Here is a 25,034-nt window from a genome sequence, read left to right as displayed (position 1 = left end):
TCAGAATTATAAACACTGGCTCAGCAGGAAGAATTAGCTGATGTAGGATGTAGCTAATGTGCCCCACATTATTCTAATTATGTTATGCTGTTTTTCCTTGCTGACATAAAAGTATTTGGACTCTATCTCAGGAGAAAGCAGTTATAGTCCTGTAGTCTGCATGAGGGGCTCTCTAAGCTGCTCTTCTAATGTCAGAGTTGGGCCTTTCCCTCCTTAAAGCTTGGGATTTAGACATACATTTTTAATTCCATTATGATGGAGTCTTTGTATTTTGTTTCATCCTGCATTTGTTTGGTAGAAGATCATTTGAATTCGAACAAAATGTTGTTTAAGGTCAAGGCAAACATCAAGAGAAGGACCTACTGTTTTAGCTATCTCATTACATGTGTGTTCAGCCTGTCTGCTAAACCTGTAGCATACATTAAGCTAATCAAATTTTGCTATCATCTCCCTGACTTTGTTTAGGAAAATGTTCATTTTTTATCTGTTGAAGGATAAAGGCCTTGAAATGTAATCTTGTTGCTTTAAACATTTGTCAGAATTAAATAATTGCTGTAAACAATGTGTAATCAACTTCAAATTGCTCTGCCAAATTCTCTTGTTTTCACAGATAAAAATTAGCATCTTCAAAAATACACACAGTGCCTTTGTGTACACTAATGTGAAGCAGCTTGGCAACACAGAACCACTTCATCAATATCAAGTGGAAAAAACAGTAGTTGGTTATGTTATGCTGTTGGATCCATAAAGCGAGCCTAATTTTACAGCTCTATAAAACACCCTCCTTGCCGGAGCACCGAGTGAACAATTTATGTGCCTGACTAAATCAGAAGGAATGCTCTGAAGACTGTAGCCATCCTGGTTTGAAACTTGTATCGTAGGGTGAATGTATACTGCCTGTGCGTGTGAGCATTAATGCGTTTCCAGTTTGGCCATATATTTATTTATATGAACATGTGCTTCTTTGCCTGTTTATCCGTATAGTATGCAGTTATGGCCTTAAATACAAGTGAAACATTTGGGAATGATGAGAGGAGTGTGTTCTCTGACAATCTGGACAGCATGTCTGAAATGACATGTGAAGTGCAGCTGCACAAGTATTGCTCTCACTTTATCATCAATTATCATCAATCTACTGCATCATCTGGATTAATGGTTTTGGTCCTGGGCGATTCTGACTTCCTTATGCTTCAAAATAGGTTTGATTCACGTCAGGCTTTGTCAAACAGACCAGTGAACACACTGATAGCCGTGCCAGAGACCAGGGACATACTTTGGATCATTCCTTTAGCTAAAGGATTACTTTCCTTTAATTAGTGAAAAAGTAGCAAAGAGGTATGTCCATGTTTTACTTCAGCTTGATGAAAATGACTGCATATGATGGCCATCCAGATCCTTGGCTTCCCCGTATTCCCTCCTGCAGCCGGTTATGAATAATCTATTCCATGCGATTAATTAAAGATACTGCCTCTCAAATTAAAATGGCAGTGGGATCGCGTCATTGGGAAATTGCTTGGTGTGTACACAAATCTGTTTTCAATCTGAGGTCTGAGGAAGTCAGTGAGGCATTCCCTTCACACCTCTGCATCAGGGACTGCTGCAGCTCTGCCTGATGTGCTTTACAAAGGCAGTGTTCTGTCTGTTTGCAGAGTAGGGAGGAAGCATATCAAATCTGGTGCTGCCAACAGAGGAAGGGATTTCACAAGTACTGGCCCACTCACTGTTATGGGAAAATAGCAGCTTTGTCCTGCAGTGACACACGGAGGACTCTGGGTAATTATCAGCAGCAACTATTGAACATATCGTTGATGACTCTCTAGACTACCCCGATGCGCATGTTCGCAAAACAAAATATATCAGCCTTTTTCACTTACTCACACTTTAGGATGCTAGCTTCCTTTTAGAAGTAGATCCAGTGCAGATGTACCTACTGTATAACAGATCCAGGGAGAAGTCAGTGCCCTTAAAAAGCTGATACATTACTGTTACCCAGAAATGTTCTGTGCTTAAAGATGCTTGCAAGAAGAAGCAGGGAAAGCGCACAGTTAAGGCTTAACGGACTGGGCAGTGTGTGGGGGGGGGGGGGGGAAGCAGAACAAAAGCAGTGGGGATGAGGACATCTGTGTGTTTCAAAGATCTCGTCTGCATTATGAAACTCAATGACACTTGCAATGCTATTAGCACGGACACGCTGCAGAGTACTTAAGACTGGGATGTAAGTTTGACTGATGTGAAGCCAGGCATATATGACATTATACAGCTTTATAAATACTTTCTTGTTTTAATATATGAATAAATGAGGAGGTGTCCACTATGTGAGTGTAGCAAACTATGTTTTTACTATACAATGAATCATGGACTGCGATGAAAGATTAGCAGCTTCATTTATATAGTCACTAGCATGTGTGAATTCCACGAAACACACATCAGCTGAAGCCAAATGAAATATATACTCAGTGTTCACGAATGGCCTCCTGCAACATGGGGTTCTAATGCAAGAAGCACATTTGAAGTGCATGATGAGCCTATGAATTACACCGGACAGACATCTTTAACATGTCATCATGGCGAGCACATGTTAGAGAGTCTTCAGAGCAAAACATGTGACTGTGTTAAAGCTAAAGGTACTTCTCTGACATGTAAATTGGAGTTAAATTCTCCATGAATTAAGAAACAGTATGTTAAAGTCATTGTTCCCTAGTACTCAGCAACCCTCTGCTATCTAAAGTGTTCTCCAGCGTCCTGCTGTTCTTACAGTCTGAGCTCGCTGCGACCCCTCCATCATGCTCTCACCTTTTATGTTGAGTCTTTCTCAACACCGTACTCTCTCGTATCATTGTCTTGAGGGTGCTCCAGCTTAGCCCTGCTTATATTGTGTGTATAGAAGTAATAGTTTCCTCCTTAAGAGCTTGTGTAAATATGAAATAATTGGTTGAGTATGAGTGTCTTTAAAGTGCAATCAGCCTGATGAATAACAGGCTTCTGTTCGGAGAGGAAGAGTAAAGAGTAATTACTGTTGGACTTAAAAATAATAGATTATCACATTTCTGCCGTGGGAATATACCCCTACATCAAAGCCTAGACATAATGCAGGAAAGCAGCAATTTATGTTTATTGGTTATTGTGTCCATGAGAAGTGCAATCAACTATAGATGGTAATTGTTGTTCTTGGCCTAAAAAACAAGCACCTTGTTGTGGCCAAGTGTGAAATATTTGGAGCCATTTAGCAGCTTTGTTGTCCGTGTTGTTTTTATCACTGTGTTTGACTCCTGTTGGAAAGGCATCATCAGTCATCAAAAATCATTTCAGTAGCAGCCAAAGGTAATAAAATCCCTGACTGACTTGTGCTTACATTCTGCTGACGCGCCATGTTCCATGAGATCATTTTCCCATCTGACTGCGAGTGCTGCTCAGCGTTCTAATTCACAGCCTAATTACTATAATTGGTAGATGCAAATTAAGAGCAATTGGACTTGACCGGGGTCATAAATCCACAGCTCAGAAGTTGCCGAATTTTTGGCAATTCACAGCGACCACCGTCGGCAGGGGTGCTTAACTTACCTAAGTAATTGCAAGTCTAATGAATCATAATGCGTATGAATTCCCCCAGGCACACATGCCCAGTGGGACTCTAGGAGTCATAAAAAGCAAATTATGAACCCACTTTGCAGCTTTTATCCTCTCCTCATCACACATGCTGTGGAGGAGCTGCTGGGGGCTAATGGTGGTTGGTTATTAACATTTGGTACCGCAAGGAAAGAATCTTCACAACCACAATTGAACTTTTAGTTTTTGGGAATGTACGGGAAAAACCCTCAGAGGTTACTTTAGCATTTGCAAAGACCCAAATGCAAAATGTAATGACACAGAAAGACAGATTAAGCTTGAGACTTCAACACAATTTCTACAGAGTGAGTCTGCACTACCATGAGACCAGAAGCAGAGGGCCCCATCTCTGTTGAACACACACTTATAGGCACACACACACACACACACACACACACACACACACACACACACACACACACACACACACACACACACACACACACACACACACACACACACACACACACACACACACTCACACTCCCCTGCTTCTGTTGAACATGTAAGCAGACATGTATTGCATGTGATTGTTGGGGAAATGGAGTGAAAAACAGGTCTGAGGTTGTGGGTTCAGGTTGCGGGTTTCAGAGTGACGAGATCCAGAAGCCAGCGGCGCTTGGTATTACCGTGCTGCTTCTTGCCCTGCTGGCCTTGGGAGGGGGGCTGGATGGAGCCTTAGAGAGGAAGGTGGAAGGCCTTGTAAAGCCAAGGGCTATGATACACCCTGGCCCACAGGATCCCCTCGGCATGAATCGCAGCCCACTTCTCCCACACGCCTATCATCGGGCCCTGAACCCCAGCCAGATCCTTCTGTGGTCGCTTTTACAACTTTGAACCACAGTAAGCCTTGAAACCTTCGCTTTGTGATCAGCCCCTCCAGAGAGTTCACGTTAGCTCTTTTTCAACGTGGCCTTTTACTTATTTACCCATTGGCTCAGTTCAATATGTTTCTGTAACGGTCTTTTAATGTATTTCCCTTTATTTTTTTTGTAATTCTCTCTCAACTATCGTGCAAGTTCTATATTCCAAGTCTGGATGCTATTTGGAAGTTTTGTGCAACAAAAAAGGAAATTCTTCACTGGTAACATCTTGCCTCCATGGCATGCTGCAGCACAGTGTGTGTGTATGTGTGTGTGTGTGTGTGTGTGTGTGTGTGTGTGTGTGTGTGTGTGTGTGTGTGTGTGTGTGTGTGTGTGTGTGTGTGTGTGTGTGTGTGTGTGTGTGTGTGTGTGTGTGTGTGTGTGTGTGTGTGTGTGTGTGTGTGTGTGTGCATGTGTGTGTGTGCATGAGCTCATTTGCTGTTTATCCGTATATACATGTGCATTAGCTAATGTGTGTATTAACTGGCATCATGCATGTGCCCAGAAGGTTCCTCTTTGAATCCCATTACCACTTCAGCACACGTTCCCAAATCTGCTCCATGTGAAGCAATCAGTCCTCCCACACGTCTACTTAATAACACAAATCATGATTGATGCTCTGCCTAGCACATGCATAGAACCAAAGAATGCTAAACAGAGGAACATAACTTGCAATTAATTGCCCATTTGTAAATGTGTCTGCATATCTTCTGTTCAAAGGAATTTAGAACATCATTTTTATTTTCTCTGTGATGAAGTACCAGTGAGTCTCTCTTTCCAAGTCCTGCATTCTTGTTCCATAACACTGCCATGCCTCCACTATTCTGTCTGCTGTTTCCCACTGCAGGGTTTGAATTGGATGGGGGTTTTGACTTCGAGCCATAATAATGTTGGAAGGCAGCCTTCATATTTCAGCTCTGATGTGAAATCGGCCCAGTGGCTTTTCGGACTCAAATCGGGTTTAAATTTTGTCAGAAGGAGGAGATTTTTTTTTTTTTTAATAATGGCCATGAATGCCGTGAAACTGAGCGTTCTTTCTGCAGAGCTTTTGATCCGTTTTTATAAATAGCAGAATTTTGTCGTAAAAAATAATGTTTCTGTGGTCTTTTCCTGCAATTAAGATACGCTTGGCTCAGGAACAAGGGCAAACTAAGTACTTGTGTTGGAGAAAAATGACTCTCTCACTCTCTCTCTTTCTCCCCCCTCTCCCTTCCCTCCCTCCTTGCTTTCCTCATCTGCAGAAGTATGTCGTTTATGGCTTGTTATTTTCATTTTGCTCTATATTTTACACATGGCAGGGCAGGCAGATGTGTGATCCAGGGTGTGTTCCACCTGCTCGCTCCCAGTCTGTGTCCATGTGTACGGTGGGCAGAGTGAGTGCTTTCCCAAGGCATTCTCTCATTTCTTTTGGCCAAGCAGTGTGGTCTTCACATGACCAATCAAATATGTCAAACCACCAGTGTTTTCCCCCCACATGTACAACAAGAAAATCTGGTTTCAATTATTATTGCACCCCAAGGAGAACTTCCAAAATTCCTCCCCTCCTCATTTGTCAGAAATGAAGCTCTCCCGTTTCCTGCGATTGGCTGAAATATGTCTTTTGATATTAAATCACGCCGGGTTCCACTGGCTGTATGATGTTTATCATATATATTTATGTCATTGTAGATGACCCCGCAGCTTAGTGATGCCACAGCCTGGCTGCCGACTCCCATGTTCTGTTGATTATGAGTAAGAGATTCCCCTAAATAAGTTGAAGCAAAGAGATAATTTGCAAAGCATATGAGGTAACTGTGGTTTGTTTAATGTGAAAAATACATTTTGGGGTTGGGGAGGGTGATGGAGGTACTGTTACAAAAGCCCTAATGAATGTGGACTGACACATCCCACCCAAATCTTACAGGGTTCTTGGTTTGATTTTTATTATACTCTGTTGATAAATGTGGTTCCAAATGTTGATTAAGGATCTGTTTCACTTGTTTATATATCAACAAATCCAGCTCAATCCAGTTATACACCTCTGATCTTCCATTGCCATTGTTTTTGTACTTGGTGCTCATTGTCATAACATCACGCTCTGGTAGAGGCCTCTGCAATGCGCTGAGGGGGGAAACGCTATATGAAAATTGCCATTGACGTTGCCGAAACAAATAAAACTACTCATGCTGCCGCTACATCTGTAGCCATTTTAAGCCCTTATTTATACCATTTAAGCTCTCATTTGAATGCACCAGCACAAATAAACATATCATAACGAAGTGAAAGCCCTGATGTCATATGCAGATGTTAGATTTTGATTATTCCTTCTGCCTCATGAATTTATCAGCATCTTGTCTCTCAAAGGCAAGATGACATCACTTTTTCTTGGCAACTGTATTTACTCTCTCGACTGGTGCCGTTCCTGCCCACTGCTGACATATCTCTACATCTCCTCCACCCTCACACTGTTTGTGTATACTGTACAAGTTGTGTGGAGACAGAAATAGAACGAGGGAGGCAGTAAGAGACTCCAGACTACTGTGCCGTCCAGCCAGGGGTGTAAGCACTGTTTACTGCCAATGATAAGCTGGCATAAATCTGAACATTTTAAGAGGCAAATGATTTCACCTGAGACCTGTGGGGTTATTTAGTGAGGCCTGGCTGTACCAGAAACTTTGATTTAGTCATAAATCATCCTGAGAGGAGTTTGCTTGGCCAGCAGTGGCTCAGTCAGTAGGGGCTTGGACTGGGAATCGTAGGGTTGCCGGTTCAAGTCCCCGAACAGACTTGAAATATGGAAGGTGGACTGCTCCTAGGCCCTGCTGTGGTGCCCTTGAGCAAGGCACCGGACACCTCCAAACCTCCAAAGGGAGGAAAGCAGTCAGTAGAGGTTCGGCTTTGCTGTCAGAACCTCTTACTGCTTCAGTACACGGACTACCTGGTCCTCTCCTGGAGTCATCTCCATTGTTAATGTCCATATAAAGTACTGCCGGACACAATATGACCCTCACAACATTAAATAATAATACATTTAGGCAACTGGAATGTGATCCTGTCTGAGGTATCTCCGTTGTCTGCCTGTTAGTGACTGTTCCTTATCTCCCCTCTAGACATGCGCTGCACCTCGGCATCCTGCGTGACCCAGGTTCAGAGGTGGAGGACCGGCAGTATCAGGTCGACCTTCAGTCCATCAACATTGGAACGGCTCACTGGGAGCAATTGAAGCCGGAGAAGGAGGGAACCAAAGGAGGCGTGTCCGTAGAGAGTGAGAGGAGCTCCCAGAACCCAGCGCTGGAGTGGAACATGGCCAGCAGGTCAGGGACACTCCATATGTAACCATAACACTGAAGGGGATGGTGTTTGATTAATGAAATCAAGGTTGTACAAATTGAACGTTTGTTTATTCTTAATATAATAATAATATTTGATGCATCTATAAAGTAAATAAAGATCCCGTTGCTTTCACTGCCCAGCACAACCTGGGAACCAGTGTGACCATACCACAAAGTCTATTTACGAATCTAGCTTAGATTCTTAAAATACTTTTTTTTTTTGTCTGCATGCCTCCAGGATGACTGAATAATCAAAAAGCGTAGAACGGTTTTGATGAATTGAAGTAGACAGGGGCTGTGTTTAACGTAAGCAAAAGTACATCTCTTTCTCGAATTATTGATTAAGGGCCGTTTTGAGGATGAAGTCTTGCTTTAATATTCAAAACAGAGCCTTACATCGCTCAGGATTTGACTAAAATATTTTAATTATTAAAACAACCTTCACATTGAGACTCTCTCTGATGGATGAATCTCTCCAAATGATCACAACAAGTCACATTTCTGCTATAAATGAAAATGTTCCTCCCCTATCAGGTGCTGCGTGTGTGCCTGAATGTATCCCATCAGTCTTGACATGAAAGCAGCATACAGTTATTGAGTTAGCGCCCTATCATGGAGTCTCTCCATGCACAGTCATAATTACAAACCCTGTCATTTTTTATAGACTCGGGAGCTAAAACAAGCACAAGTGTAACAGCCTGTTTGGCCCCACATCCTTTTTTTCCACTCATGTTTTCAGAGGGAACAGTTCCAAAAATCACAGAATCACAGGCGAAGACTCCAGATTTGTTCCCTGTCAACTAAAAATAACCTTTTGGAAGAACGTAGTACAGTAGAGTTAACAGAGCCTGATGCAGACCTCAGGTCATCAGAGCTAACGCTCCAAAAACTGAGACTTCATTTAAATGTCTTAACTGTGTTAAGTTAGTTGAAAACAATAATATTTAGCTGAACCTGTTTAAAATGAATATTATTGCTTTCAACTAACCTAATACAGATATGTGAAATGTGTTGACATTTACATTAAATTAAAGTCAAGGTGTAGACAGCACATGCACACAAACAATCATACATACAATACCTGATGTTTTATTAACACATATAGAGTCATAGTGGAGCAGCTGAACGATCAGCTCTCAAAGTACTAAGACAACGACATGCAGAGAGCACCTGACCAGGAATGCAGAACAAGTAGTGAAGTGCAGAGTGATGTCGTGTGTCATATAAATATATACATCTGGCAGATATAAACAAACTGAAGTATGTCCACTTTGAATACTATAAGGAGGTATAAACATTATGAACAGCAGTATGGAAATGAATACGCTATAGATGGGGTACAAACAATACACATTATAACACAGACTTCCACCGGGTGACAGCAGTGGGAAGTTGACCTGTTGCAAGCCACCCGTCTCTCTCCTCCCTCCACTATCTAACTAAGGCCAAACTGCTAGAATGGTTAAAAATACAGAAAACAATGTCAATCTCTTTCAATTTTATGTTTCGACTTGAATTACTTTAATAACTCCACTCCATAAAACGATGACAACAGTGTGGAGCTATCAGATGGTACCTAGTAGACCACCCTGATTTATTTTTCTCTCCCTCTGTGTCCACAGTAGTTTTGACCATCTATCCCAAAATACTAATCTTCCTTTTCCAGGGTCTGTTGTCTAACAGCCCTTTAAACCTGGACCTACCTCAGCGTTTTATTACTGAGTCTGCGAGCTCATTTGAGCACAGGGCTACTGAGATTCAATCCCCACGCAATTTTTCTTTTTCTCTCTCAATCTGTCTCTCTGTCGATGAAAACAGGGCTGCTTGGGCTCTGTGCCAGGGCCAGATTGTCTGACAGGGCAATGAGGTGAGATGTTGGGCTCCAGAAGATGCTAAATGCCTTTTGAGTAGACTCATGTTTCTCAAGACATTATATACAAACTGCAGCTCTGGAAATGTATTCAGAATCTGATTAAAGGAGGGTCTAACATAGCTATGATGTGGTCTTTTACTCAGAGGATGGAACACTGTAACAAAGGTCACTTTGAGACTGACTTGTTGCCAATACAGAGCATTTAGCTTAATCTCTTGTAATTTGCATATAGCTAATTATTTTGGTTCACAACAATAAGCTTCCGTTTTTTCAGGCTGAGATGGTCAAGTTACTGTTGTTGAGGTTTTACATTTCACACTGACTCTCACCTTTACTTTCCAAATAAATCATGTAAGGTTGCTTTGCTTGCCTCCTCGTTCCCCTCTCTCCTGGCAGAGACAGGAACATGGGAAGAAATGGATCTTTATCGTACTCCTGCATGCTGTACTTTATACCCCAGCCACCACCACGACCCAGTTATAACCGAACATGTGATCTAGAATTTTCCAACACACTGAGCAGAGGGGAATCAAATTCACAGCTTTACTTGTCTGCTGCAATGAGCCGCATAAATACACCACCTCGCTTTAAACAAGTTTTGACACACGCCACTTCCAAAGTTCACACCTTTCCCTCATTCCCTACATCGATACCCCCCACTCTCTCTCCAGCTTTGGATTAGTGGCATGTTCCCTCTGCTATTTTTGGGTTCAATTCCAGTAGTTGCTGATCTGCAGTGTCCTCACTTGGCTTCCTGAGGTTTTGCAGGGGAATTCCTGTAGTATGGATCCACTGACAGGATCTGTCCTCATAACAGTGTGGATAGCCGGCTAGTAAAGACCCGTGTCATGGAGCTCCATCTCCCTCCATTGTCCGAGCCACAGAGATCTCCACTGAACGTTCACGCTGTAGCTTTCTGTGAAAACAAAATCATTCTTTTGTTGCACCACACCCATTTGAAGGTGCACACACACACACACACACACACACACACACACACACACACACACACACACACACACACACACACACACACACACACACGTACACACACACACACACACACACACACACACACACACACACACACAGCCTCGCAGTTAGAGGACCCCACATTGCTGGTAAACCGAGCCTCAAGCCTCTGAGCTGTGCTGGTGAATGATAGCACCTGTCCCCTGCAACGGGACACTCATTGTTTCAATCCCTGTCCGAGGGGGGATTAGCCAACACCAATTGCCCTCACAGATCATTTCACCTCTGAATTAGGCCTCCTTCAACTCTCTGTGCAGAGAAATGTGTCCGAAAATAATCCCTTAAGGGCACTGGTAATGCACATTTGTGTTTGCAGAAGTGAATATGATATTGGTTCTGCTTAAGTACTGTACTGCAGGCCACCTAGAAACAGATCCTTTTATAATCCTAGCCAACTATAAATAATGGAATCTGTACCACTTGATTATTTTAATAGCAGCAGATGTGGCAATTAACACCACTTTATAAAGCCCTCTTGTATATTTGTTTTACTACTAACAAATGTTCCCACAAATGTGAGTTGATTGTGGGATTGAACATTAGTGAAATGGAGAGAGTTGATGTGAGAGGGCCTATATTTGATGTTGGGTGTACAGTGAAGGGCTGTTCCCTGTCTCTGTAACCATGTTCAAACTTCCAGCAAAAATGTGTTAGACCAACATTTAGAGAGATTACTTATGGGAATAATTCACAAGTCTGGCCTTGAAGAAAAAATCAATTTAGATTGTTCATCCTACTGGTTTGAGTTAAAAAATCCAGAGCAAGATTGAAATATGTGTCTGCCTGACAGCTCCCAGCAAAACAAATCTCAGTTTTGAACATTTTGTGGTTTTAACTGTTTTGTTGACTTGTCCCTCCTCTGCAGACGGGACAGTGTTACACATATTTCACAACTGGTAACCATAACAAGTCATTAGTAAATAAAGGTTTTTTCGAACGTTAGTGGTCTATTATGGTTGCCGTTTGCGATGTGGTGTGAAACTATAATCACTCACCTAAATCTTATTAGTTATTGTTACTTTTCTGTTTACTAACTTTTCATTTATGTTTCAATAACTTCATACAATAATGTTTTCTTCAGTGTCTGTATTGTTTATAAATACTTTCAAAATACATTAAAAACGGTTTGGAATAAATTAAATATTACTGTAAAAGTTAAAACATAGTGGGAAACAAGTCATGAATACAGAAATGCTTTACTTTCATTTCAGTTCCTGCAATTTATACATAGATGTTCACAATATTGCCGACTGAATATTTTTTTCCCGCTTTCCCTCAGCAAATCCACAAAATCTGAAGGAGGACAAGAGAATAATACAAAATAATAGATACAAATATGTTGATAAAATGCATCCGTTACCAAAGGGGGTGATACGATTATGTATTTAAATGAAGACATCTATTGAGATGCTGTGAGGGATATCAATTGTGTACTTGCTTGAAAGTATTTACAGCTCCGGAAAAAAGAGACCACTCCAAATATTTCTTAAATCTCAATCTCTACATGTATGGCAGCCATTCCAGTGTCTGTTGAATTCCAACACAGAGAAATAGTGTCAGTAGTAGTTTATAGAATAAAATTAAATAAATAACTCAAAGTCACGTCTATAAAGAGTGAAACAAGAGAAACTTATAATGCTTCAGTGGTCTCTTAATTTTTTCTGGAGCTGTATTTCTAATTAAAGAACCTTGACTGCAGTAATCATCTCCAAATGTTCAGATCCATCCAGTATTTTACCATGAGCAGCAACAGATCTTGTGGAAGCTCCAAAGTGTGAAGCTGTTTGTGTCTCTGTTCAGTATCAGGAGGCACCATGAGAGGCGGGCCATTCTGACACCGATCCTGACGGACTTCTCTGTCCGGGTGACCGCTGCCCCCGCCATCATCTTCAGCAAGAATATTTCCCCTGAATGCGGTCAGGCAGAGGTCAGTGTCCACACTGCTTTTTTTACACATCCAGCGTCACATGTTTCCCTCAAAAGTATCCACATTCATCTGTGCTGTTGCAAGCTAATTAAAAAATCAAATACATGGGCATTTGCTTGAAAAAGTCCCTCCCAGTGAGTCAGACATGGCATATTTTTCTTTCCCTTCAGTGCCACCTCCGCTGACATTGAATGCCCTTTGACTCCGACCTGTTGTAGCCATGATTGAAACCATTACTCTCTCAATCCGTTGTCCATATGAAAATAGACATTAATTACGTGACATGTCAGAAGTAGTTACATTTTTCCCCTAACATACAGTAACGTACTCATTAGGAGTCCCTCCGCTGGTCCGCTGTGTAATGGAGGCTTGTGACCCGCAGAGTTCAGACCTTTCTGCTTATACAGCTGATGTTTTCTGGCACGGCTCTCTGAAACTTCCTGCCTCTTTGATGCCTCGTCCATGCTAACGCACCCCCTGACAATGCGTAACAGCTAATCCATAGTTTGCTCTGACACACAAGCACACACACACACACACACAATGTGATTTTATAACTCCCTGAGATATGGAGACTCGGAGCCAATAAAAACGCAAACAGGACTCTGAACCTCATAGCTATATAAATTACAGCTGTTGTTTTAATACAATGTAAAAGAAGAATTATTTTCATCTAACTTTGAACTGCACTCTGCCATCATCTTTAATGAATTGTGAATTGATGCTTTAAAATCTCAAGTGCTTTGTATTTTCTTCATTTGTAATCTAAAGTAATTTATTCACCATTGGAACATGTTCTGTCACTATTGTTGTAATCTTTTAATATTGTGACCTCCCGTATTAAAATGACTGCTCCTCAAACGTACTGATAAAATAATGATAATGGTTATACATGTAAAACGCTGTAGAAATTTCAGACGGAAACCCCTGAAAGAATATATTAAAGACACAGTAAATCCAGCAGTGGGTCTGAGTAGATGATGTTCAGTAGTTGCCAAAGACCATTGTGTGTCGTTACTGTAGGTCTGACCCATGTGTGTGGTTGAACCAGGGGTGTTAGTGAGTTATATCCTGTTAGATGTAGCCTCCAGGCTGAGGTCTGAACTGCTGGCTGTGGAAGGGACCCTGCAGAGGAAAGGTGAATAGGTTAAGGAGGGAAAAACCAAGCTAAAGGGAGCAAGATAGGAAGGAAAAAAGAGAATACAAGTTGAATAAGAGAGAAAAGTGCACAAGGTCACAAACAATCCTGATGTGTTATTGAAAGTCTGTCCTGCTCTCTCCTTCCTCTCTGTAGGAGGTGGTGGTGTGTGGCCACTCTCTGGAGGTAAACGTGACCAGCAGTCTGGATTTCTACCTCAGCGTGGCCCAGGTGCAGCTCCTCCAGCAGCTCCTCACAGAGAACATAGTGGGGATGGACACTTCTGAAAAAAGTGCTGAGGTAAACAACAACAATCCTATTTTTCATCAAGTGAGTCCTCTCAATCCTTCAGTTTGTCGGAAATGTATCATATATGAATTATGCTTTACTCAGAAACACACATGCAGAATGTCCAATGATGGTCTTTCTTTGCTCACATCTTATGCTCTCTCGCTGATGATTGTTTGTGAATCTTCATGAAGATCCATAGTCTGACATGAGACATACAAATCTTTGCGAGTTTAGCTGAAAAATTCATCCCCACTGTTCTCCTGACACAGTGCCCCTCACAATTTGTGGGTGGCTGTAACACGTTTAAATATTTACTCACTCAGTTCTCTAATGTGACCTTAGTTTACTGTGCTGCACTCAGCTGCAGCTTTCAGGGCACTTCCTATTGTTTACAAGATAGGGAGCTCCCAGGCGCCATTTGCCCCGTCTGACCGCTTAATAAGACTTTCTAATGGAACACAATATAACAATATTTACCAGCTGTGGTGAGACGGGAGTCGTAGAGTAGGGAAGGGGACAGGGGAGAGAAGAATGGTGACTGGGGTTGGATTAAGTCAGAGGGGATTTACTTCTATCTTTTTTTCTTGTGTACTGACGTGCAGTGAATGCGTCAGATGACTCAGACGTTGTAGAGGCTTTCATGAACTAATGTAGTTGGATTTGTTAGAAAATGTGTAAACAAATTATAGGGTTATAAGTACCGGGATTTTTGTTTCTACTGCCATTATGAATAGCAATTTATACTGACAACAAGCAGCAGAACTATTGCTTTATGTCCACTCACAGTCACCTTGAAGCTACATAAAATGTAAATTAGGTCAGATTTGTAAGTGCAGCACTATGTGAACTAATAAGAGAAGACGTTGTGTTAAGTTAGGTGACTTTTTCATTTATTTAGTTATTTATAAAGTCAGTCCTAAGGATATGCTAGCTTGGCATCTGGTTTTCATTTGGGCGATCTCGGAGCCCTCACCCCTGACTTGTAATGATTCATGGCTTGATTCTGTTGAGGGGCAGCTAACGGCTGCAGAGGGTTCATCCAGGTTCAAGTCAGTTCAGAAAGCTCTTATTCTGGGAGGTCCATTGGCAATGGTTAAAAAAAAGAGAAATCCACACGCACAAAAAAAAAGATTCAACTTTACGCTATGAATTTATTTATTTGTATCTTTTACCTATATTTATCTACTTAACTGAGCATATTTACCTACCACCACAAAAAAAACCTCCCTGTGTGATCACACTTTCTCCGTGCACTTGTGCTGAGCAACTGGTATTGCTCAACAGCACTGCGACAGTAGCTGCTATGTGTTATGTTTTCTTCCCAGCCATGTTTCCTAGTAAATCCAGAGATTGGAACAGTCACATTTTTGCTCTGAAATCCACATCTAACTGCTGTGTTATTGTTACCTTCAGCTGGATTAAGTGAAATTGAATATTGTGTGTAAAATAAGTGATGTAATATAATGATCATCCATCCACTGGTGAGAAATTGAGAGTATATGCTTGGGAAAATTCCTCAGCTTTCCTTTTAATATTTCCTTTTTGTCCCAGTTGTTGGAAACTCTCACTTTTCACTTTTATTGTACCATATTAATTTCAGGTGCACTGTACCATGTTCTTTACTCATTCTGTTTTATAGTAGTGCCATAATGGAGCATAACAGTATCATTAACGCTGAGGTCAGTCCGTGTGTCTTCACCTCTGTGCAGCTGCAGAGCGTGGAGGTTTTCCTGGATAAATGTGCTCTTGCTTTGACTTTTTGGACACTCACTGTAAAAGTATTTGAACCTCCATCTATCTCGGTGTCGTAAGTCTTTTGGCTGCCGCGTGTGTCCGGCTGCTTGGCCAGCCCACAGAAGGGAGGTCACACACATGATTAGAAGCTCATTCTGCGAGCTGCAGAGCCCTCTAGTGGTGTGTTTAACCACAGCATCTGGACTCACACACTCAGAACCCAGCTCTGGAGGGCTGCTTCTCTTCACTCGCAGTCTGCTCTGCCAGCAGCCTGTCTCCCCCCCGCTGACAGATTAGACACACCACAATCAAAGAATATCAGTAGTATGTGCATTGACATTCTTTGGAGTAAGAATCTGGAACAGGTAAAGGTTTTTGATGTAGTGAGAATAGACTAACTGGATATAATAAACCAGATGGCTGTCCACCCCCTGCTAACAGTTTACAAATAATAATCATAAAGTTCAGATGTATTGCCATTCCCAGTTTCCACAAGATCATAATCTGGACTTGGTGTATGTATCTGTGTTTCTTCTTCCTTTCTTTCTGAATTCAAACCCAACTTCTGTAATGATATTTATAATATTGGACAGCTTTGTTTGTACTTCCTTTATACAACCTGTTCAAAGGATTCGATTAAAAGCAGATCCTTGATCTGTGGCGGAGGGGAATTCTTTTTGTTGTTGTGCTTCAGTAAAGCCTCTCCGCTCTCAGGCAGTGCTCTCTCCAGCAATGGTTAAAACTAAACACTGTTCTCACTCTATTATGTCCACATCTTTTCCTCTCTTTTGATTTAGATTTTTTTTCTTTGTTAGACAATTTGAGAACTTTCTGTTTGCCCTGAACAGATTCTTCCTGATCGCGGAGACTAATTTCAAACAGTTCCCCTCGCCGCTCACAGCTGTGTTTTATTGTCTGGGTTAATGAATTTGTTTTGTTGGGGCTTTTGGTTCCCTGGCAGTGTTGAGACGAGCCAGGCGTGTGGGCACCTAACCTTGTGTGAATTGCAGACATTTATAGTCAATAAGCTGTTTTTAAAACAGGATACAGCCACTCTCTACACACTTTTATTAGTACACTCGAATACATACATGCAGACACTATCAGCAATGGTTATTTTCTCATAATCATTATGTGTCATTGTGCATTAGAGCCAGTTTCTATACCGGTTCTGCTTTAATCATGAGTAGGATGCAAAACATGATTTCTAAGCCGTCCAAAGGCAGTTTTGTTGCTCTTTAAGTCAAAGCATTATTAGGATGTTTCTCGCAGCATTAGCCTCAGTCCATCACAGTTTGACTTCTCCTCTGAGTTTTTTGCTTGATGTTAATGATGATAAAGTAATGCTGGGTTGAGATCAGGCAGCTTTCAGCAGCAGGAGGTCCCACAGTCAGGGAGCTATGAATAGATGATAGAGCAGCTTCTGGGACTTATCTCACCGCTCTGTCATCGCCACTGTCACCCAGCAACACACAAATGTATACCCTCACACACACATGTGCACACACACATGGTCCCCACATTGTATGCACTGTATCTGCCTGCGGCCTGTTATCTGCCAGCGCTGTAATACTGCTCACTGACTGAACAGCTGACCTGTGTGTGTTTGAATTATGTGTGTCGCATTATTTTAGAAGTTATAGACCTTGTGTGAAAGTGTGCACGTCTTCATCTTTCCCGGCAGCTCCTCCTTCTAGGCTGTCTAAACCACCACTAATTTCTACACACACACACACACACACACACACACACACACACACACACACACACACACACACACACACACACACACACACACACACACACACACACACACACACACACACACACACACACAAACACAAATCAAATTGTTTAGTTGATACCTCAATGCCATCCATTCCCTTTAAGCTGATTTTGTAGTGTAACCTTTCATCACTGGCATTGCTGTCTGGCTGTCAGGCTGATGCCACAATGACAAGCTCCCAAACTATTTTAGTAATGTCCCACCAAACTGGTTAAAATCCAGAATAGAACATTTAAAATATAACTTCCCCGGTCCCATGTTGGTACGTCCCTGTCTCTCAGGCAGAGGCAGCCCGGGTCAGCCATGTGCTTGTACCACAGTGAGAGAAAAATACCCTCTGGTGCAGGGGAAGTCCCGCCCGGCTTCATCCTCCACCTCATCCTGGGATGATTACACGCATGGGAAACAGGGCTTTAGACTTCCTCCAACCTTCATGCACACACGCACGCACGCACGCACACACACACACACACACACACACACACACACACACACACACACACACACACACACACACACACACACACACACACACACACACACACACACACACACACACACACACACACACACACATACACACACACACACAAACACTGATGCCAGTACACACACCCAGGCTCAGGAGAAGGTATCAGGCCTCACAGGAACCTCTGGATTACAGTTTTTAGTAAACACACATGGGGAAAACCTCTCAATCACCCATTACCTTCCTTATCTCTGTTCCTCCTCTCCCCCTCTTTTTCTTGCCCTACTTTTATTCCCTTCCTTTGTGTATCACTTACCACATCCGTTCTCTGTGAGGCTATATACTTCTATATCTGCCACCTTTGTCTTTACCTCTCAATCACCTGCATCATCCAGCTCATCTTTTATGTCACTCTCCTTACATCTCCATGCTTGCATCCTCTTTTTTTCCTGGTAGACTGGCACGGCTCCTGGTAGGAAAAGTTTAGCTCCTTCAAGATCTGGCTAGTTAAAGCTAGCTTGCGGACAAAGTACAGGGAAAAACTGCACTCTTGACGCAGAGCTGGACTAAGGCAGCAGTGGGGACAGCTGAGCGGCTGCTTTAGCACTGAGAAGAGGAACGTGCAGCAGGCTGGCTGGGAGGAGCAGCAGGCCCACTGTGAGGAGCAGCAGGCTGGCTGTGCATACTGTGAGGAGGAACGTGCAGATGGCTGGCTGTGAGGAGGAACGTGCAGCAGGCTGGCTGAGTGGAGGAACATGCAGCAGGCTGGCTGTGAGGAGGAACGTGCAGCAGGCTGGTTGTGAGGAGGAACGTGCAGCAGGCTGGCTGTGAGGGGGAACGTGCAGCAGGCTGGCTGTGAGGGGGAACGTGCAGCAGGCTGGTTGTGAGGAGGAACGTGCAGCAGGCTGGCTGAGTGGAGGAACATGCAGCAGGCTGGCTGTGAGGAGGAACATGCAGCAGGCTGGTTGTGAGGAGGAACGTGCAGCAGGCTGGCTGTGAGGGGGAACATGCAGCAGGCTGGCTGTGAGGGGGAACGTGCAGCAGGCTGGCTGAGAGGAGGAACGTGCAGCAGGCTGGCTGAGAGGAGGAACGTGCAGCAGGCTGGTTGTGAGGAGGAACTTGCAGCAGGCTGGCTGTGAGGGGGAACGTGCAGCAGGCTGGCTGAGAGGAGGAACGTGCAGCAGGCTGGCTGAGAGGAGGAACGTGCAGCAGGCCTGGTGCTCGGTAGCTGCTCTGGTTTCTCAGTGGGTTTGGACAGCAGTTTAGGTTATTAGTGGGGAAGAACGCAGTGTTTTACTGCTGCATGTGTTTTCTTGCCCCGCATAATCCACAGAACCATTCTCAACTGCAGTTACATGCGTTTGGACAGTGAAGGTAATTTTAAGTGTTTAAGGGTAAGTGTTTTATAGATTTGAAATCTATTCTATGATGCAGTCAGCAAAGACACATCACATCTCTCTAAACTTGCAGAAAATAGAACATAAAGTCTATGAAACAAATGAAGACCTTCCTGCAGCCCAGTCTTCCGTCTCAGTGCTACTAATTGTTACAGCGTGGGAGAGAATGGAAGCTGGGTGACGTGTTTGGCCCTGTTGTATCTTAAAAGTATTAGCTGAATGTCTAAAGCACATAAGATGGCTTATCTTAGCCATGGTGTTGTTGACATGCTTGGCTCTGTGAGCGACCTGGGGCTGGCCCCTTGTCTGTGTATGTTTAAAGTAAACCATTTCCAAGGCCGCTCCTCTCTGTGATGAGTGTTTCTTATTTTTTCGTAGCTGTTGAGTTTTTGGGAACTGATATTTCTCTCTTGACCTCCGACCTCTCCAGGACAGTGAGGTGTCAGGGGAGCTTTGATGTGCTCTGCTGGCCAAAAGAAAAAGGGAGACATAAGATGTGAGTGAAAACACAAAGCATGGAACAGAGGTTGTATGAGAGTAGAGAGAGAATGAGGAGGTCCTTATGACGGAGAATGCAGGAGGCAGTAGAGATTAAGGGAGAAACCGGCGGAGAGGACAGTGAGAGAAAGGGAGTCTGAATCCTGTTTTTACTTTGATTCCTGGCTCTGTGCAAAGTATTTGTCCGTACATGTGGGAGCCGTCGTTCCTTAGAGGTCGGCTCTTCACCAGTCGACCTGGCTATTAACCCTCTCTGAGGGCCAGATCCCTTTCACCCTGACCTCTTCCCATCCTGCTTAGCCCTATTTTCATTCGCCCTGTTGCTGCTGAGAGCAATAATAAATAAGGCTCCCTGCACAGCCATCTCCTTTTCCATTTTGGTTGCCTTACATCTGTTAAGTAAGCTCCGTTGTCTCAGCTTATCTTAAACATACATATTTGTATAGGCAGTGTTCATCTCACTGCCCTTCTCTTGTTATGAAAACCTATCTTTTTCTTTTTTTTCTTCATGTCTCTCTGACCCTCCTGTGTGAATCAACTGCTAATTGACAGGCAGTCATAACAACTCACCTTGCCTGTTCAGCGCCCCCCCCCCCCCCACCCCCCCCACACACCACAACCTTCTTCTCAAAGCATAGCTGTGGCACATTCTTAAATTGGCCCCTTGGAAACTCAATCTATTTTAGATCAGTAGCAGCTGAATTTGTGCTCCCCTCAATCGGTTTTGGCAAAATTGGCGTAAAAACCCCTGATAAAATCACAAAGGTTGGAATTCTATTAGAGCAGGGAAACAAACGGCGCCTTTGAGGAAAGGCAGCGGGCCCCCACCGTGAACCCTGGGATCGGATGTCTATTCAGGTGAGGAGAAGTCAGGACTGCCCTCACTCTCTGGCTGCAAGGGAACCTGGGACACACACCCAGGGGAGTAAAGGCAGGGCACACCAGGCTAACTAAGACACACACACCATAAAAAAATCTTGTCTGAAGAGGTGAAAAGAGGACACTGTTCTTTTCTCTACACCTGGATAAGCAAGATTCCACCTAGAATCACAAGTGATGGAGAGGATCGGTTTCTGTAATGGCTGGAGTAGTGAAGTGTGTGTGTGTGTGTGTGTGTGTGTGTGTGTGTGTGTGTGTGTGTGTGTGTGTGTGTGTGTGTGTGTGTGTGTGTGTGTGTGTGTGTGTGTGTGTGTGTGTGTGTGTGTGTGTGTGTGTGTGTGTGTGTGTGTGTGTGTGTGTGTGTGTGTGTTAGAGTATGTACGAGAGTTTGCAGATACACAGATGCAATCCCTCATACATTTATTGGGCTGCATGGTGTAATTTAATTTATTTATTGTTATATAGATCATTTAAACTTCAACATGCTTTTTTTTTAATGCAAAACGAGTAATTAGATATAACCAAGACATAAGTTAATGTTAAAGCAAGTTGCAGCCCTACATTTTTGAGTAACCAACCAAACATCATTGTATGTATACTTCAGTTGCCATCCTGGAACGTAAAGTATGTGTGAAACAATCAATGTCTCTGTTCTTACTGCTAGTGAAACCTGTTAGGAACTGTAAAACCAAATTACTTTATGCACTGATAGATATGCATGGGCCAGGGGACCAATTGTTCAAAATATTGCCCAGCTGTTTTGAATGATGAAGAGTTGGGCCTGATTCCGTTTGTCTGTTTGGAGCAGCTTTGATGAGTCAGATGTGCATGACAAAGATGAGTAAACGCATGCACCTCACGTATTCCTACCCTTGGATCAGTTCACAGCAAAAAATCCATTCTTGTGTTTATTTGAGTTGTCAGAACTACAACCAGAACAGAAACATTACCTGCGTGCAATGACTTTAATGAATGACAGGTGTACTTTTAAAATAGAATTCTCATTCCTGACCAACGCAGCAGAATGATCCGGTTTTGTAACCTGAAAGTGTTCCTTCTGTAATCTGCAGTATGATTGTAGTCAGCTTAACTTTTGTTTCTGTGTTTTATCTCAGGTTTTCTTTTGTACTGATGTATCCCCTCCTGGCCCCCCTTTTCAAGGCCCTCCCATCAAACCCAGTTGAAGGGACAGAGGGTCTTGCATCATTCTCCTTTGAGAACCGAACATGCAGTACATCAGAGCGTGTGTCTCACTCAGACCTGGGAACACATCCAGAGAGAAATTAAAGGAAGATTACTTCATTCTTCCTCTTCAAATTTCACCTCAGTAAATAGACGGAGAGCCAGGATCGTTCCTGACTTCACGCTGCTCTCTGGATTTGCATGCAGTCTTATGCACATATTTCTGAATGTGTATACAGGCTGGTATGTGTTGCCAGTGTGTCTTAGCCATGAATGTGTATGTGTGTGTGTATGTGTGTGTGTGTGTGTGTGTGTGTGTGTGTGTGTGTGTGTGTGTGTGTGTGTGTGTGTGTGTGTGTGTGTGTGTGTGTGTGTGTGTGTGTGTGTGTGTGTGTGTGTGTGTGTGTGTGTGTGTGTGTGCGTGCGCGTGCGTGTGTGTGCAGGCCCCCCAGGGTGCAGGCAGCGTCTATCACAGTCCTCAGCAGGCCACCTGCCCTCCCTACCCTACACCTCTCACCTAGTCCTGCTCCAAACAGCCTCATCTCCCCTCGTGTGGTTGTTTTCTTGCTGTTGCTGTGCCACTATGTGTTGGGTGTAACGTGTTACAAAAGTAACGGAGTTACAGTAATGTATTACTTTTTGCTGTAACGCAGTAATATAATGCATTACTTCTGCAATTTGGGTAATATAATACCCGTTACAATTCTCGGTAACGCAGTTACAACACATTTTAACCCAAAATGATGTGGTGTTTTGTTTCTAAGAAATCACAAACATCGTGAGACATTCCGACACCAGAGAAATAATTGTGCGGGTAGAATAGTTACTCAGTAAGCCTGTTTACTATTGGTTAAGAGGGCTGCAGAAACAGATTCACAATGGAGAGCTGCAGGCTCGGAGAAAAGAAAAGAATAAGACAGGAGTGCGCGCAGGCCAAAGCAACAGAAGGTAACCTTCTCTTGGTCTGCTATGCTGGTTGAACCCCGAGAAGTTAAGAGAGTTGTGGCAGAGTGACAGCCAAATCCCCGTTAACACACCAATGACAAGGTGAGCTAACGTTGCCATAGATCCAGCAGTGGCTCAGTAAGTAGGGGCTTGGATTGGGAATCGTATGGTCGCCGGTTCAAGTCCGTGAACAGACTTGAAATATGGAAAATGGACTGCTACTTGGAGAGGTCCCAGTTCACCTCCTAGGCCCTGCTGTGGTGCCCCTGAGCAAGGCACCGGACACCTCCAATCCCCCCCTCCCCATTGCTCCCCGGGCGCTGCACATTAGCTGCCCACTGCTCCTAGTACTAGGATGGGTTAAATGCAGAGAACCAATTTCACTGTGTGTGCTCTGCTGTGTGCATGTATGTGACAATAAAGAGGGTTTCATCCTCTGATTCTAAATAGAGACTCGTTCATATACAGCAGGTTACAGGGCCGTGCAGAGGCTCCACTAACATGTTATTAATAACACACAGAGACGTAATGTTACCGGTATCACATATTATTCAGCCCACTTAAATGGAGCATACGTTTAATTTCAGCATACTGCCAGAGATAGCTTTAATTAATGAGCTGCAATAAACTACATTTCAGCACTTAAATTCCTACTTTTGAGCTTATTTTAGTGAAAGTAACTCAAAGTAACGCAAAAGTAGTGTAACGCATTACAGTTCAGAGACAGTAATAATGTAAGGTACCTTATTATTTTAAAAAGACAGTAATAAGTAATATGTACTGTATTACATTTCCGAAGTAACTTGCCCATCACTGGTAACGGCCGTGCGGCAGCACAGGGAGTGTTCACTCTAATGAAAGGCATCTCTGCTTCTGCTTGAAGTCTCTCCGGCGTCTGCTTTGGAGAACCATCGAGCTTCTGCTGAAGACAATGCAGTCTCCTTTTGTTGTTGGAAAACATAATGCCAGAGCTAAATGATCATGAGGGCCAAGATGGAATCTGATTATTTCTCTGCTGAACTGAGTATGTGTGTGCATTTACTCTGTGGTGCAGTCACTTTATTTTACATTTGCGCCTGTGTTTCCATAAAAAATGAATTGTTCAGGCACAAGTGATGAGTAAGATTTCAATTTACTGACAAATGGGAGATATTCCTCTCAAATATTATCAGTATTTATTATTGAGCTTGGAGACAATTAATAAAGAAGGTTTTATGAATATTTAAATGATCAAGGCAGGTATATATATATATTAATGTATTGATAAGGTGTGTTTAAAAGCAGGGACAGTATTTTATCGTATTCATTTCAGGAAAGATGGGCGATTAATAGACAGATAAAGATAACACTTTTTTTTAACACTCTGTATATTGAGACTTTTCAATTAAAACAAATATACAATACAATAACATTTGGTAAATATAAGTGACAAAGTAACAGTGCAAGTTAAATAACACAAAACAAAAACAAGACAGGACAGGACAAACACAGCAGACTAAGAATATAATCCCGGACTAAGACTAAAGACATGAAATCAGTCAATAGATAAATCGAGAAATAATAAATAAATACAAATAATAATAAAATAATAAAAATACAATAACATTTTTTAAAAATGAAAAAAATAAAATAAACATGGTGTATAATATAAACATAAACATAAATCACTATTGGTCGGTCAGTTGCCTGGCAGATATCTGGCATGTCCAGCCCCCGTACATATTCAACGAATGGGTCCCAAATCTTATAAAGTTTCCTCAGGGAGCCCCTCATTGTGTATCTGATCCTCTCCAGTTTAGCTAAATGTAACACTTCTTTTATCCACAAGGTATGTGAGGGAGGAATTGAAGATTTCCACCTGAGCAATATGAAGCGTCTGGCAAATAAAGTAACAAAGTCTATATAGGTTGTGTGGCAGTGTGGGTGGAGCAACACCAAACAGTGCAGTCATAGCATTAGGATCAATTGGTTTTCCAGTGACTTCCAACAGTGATCTAAAGATTTTGATCCAATAAGAATGTAAAGCCGGACAAGACCAGAACATGTGTGCATGGCTTGCTGGTGCTTGGCAACACTTGTCACAAGTTGGGTCTACATCATTAT

At 42.7% G+C, this 25,034-nt stretch overlaps 1 protein-coding gene across 6 annotated transcripts in view; it reads left to right on the top strand.

Moving 5' to 3' along the window:
* The window catches only part of LOC134861661 (intermembrane lipid transfer protein VPS13B-like), a 325,581-nt gene that overhangs the window by 183,961 nt on the left and 116,586 nt on the right, over positions 1-25,034 (top strand). For all 6 annotated transcript variants that reach the window (XM_063879045.1, XM_063879048.1, XM_063879049.1 and 3 more), the window contains exons 32-34: positions 7,559-7,762; positions 12,486-12,612; positions 13,907-14,050. In XM_063879045.1, coding sequence (XP_063735115.1) covers positions 7,559-7,762; positions 12,486-12,612; positions 13,907-14,050 — 475 coding nt within the window. The remainder of the gene's footprint in view (positions 1-7,558; positions 7,763-12,485; positions 12,613-13,906; positions 14,051-25,034) is intronic.

The sequence above is a fragment of the Eleginops maclovinus genome, chromosome 3 (assembly GCF_036324505.1).
Source record: "Eleginops maclovinus isolate JMC-PN-2008 ecotype Puerto Natales chromosome 3, JC_Emac_rtc_rv5, whole genome shotgun sequence".
NCBI classification, from domain to species: Eukaryota; Metazoa; Chordata; class Actinopteri; order Perciformes; family Eleginopidae; genus Eleginops; species Eleginops maclovinus.
The sequence above is the reverse complement of the archived record's forward strand: the minus strand, read 5'-3'. Positions and strand labels throughout refer to the sequence as shown.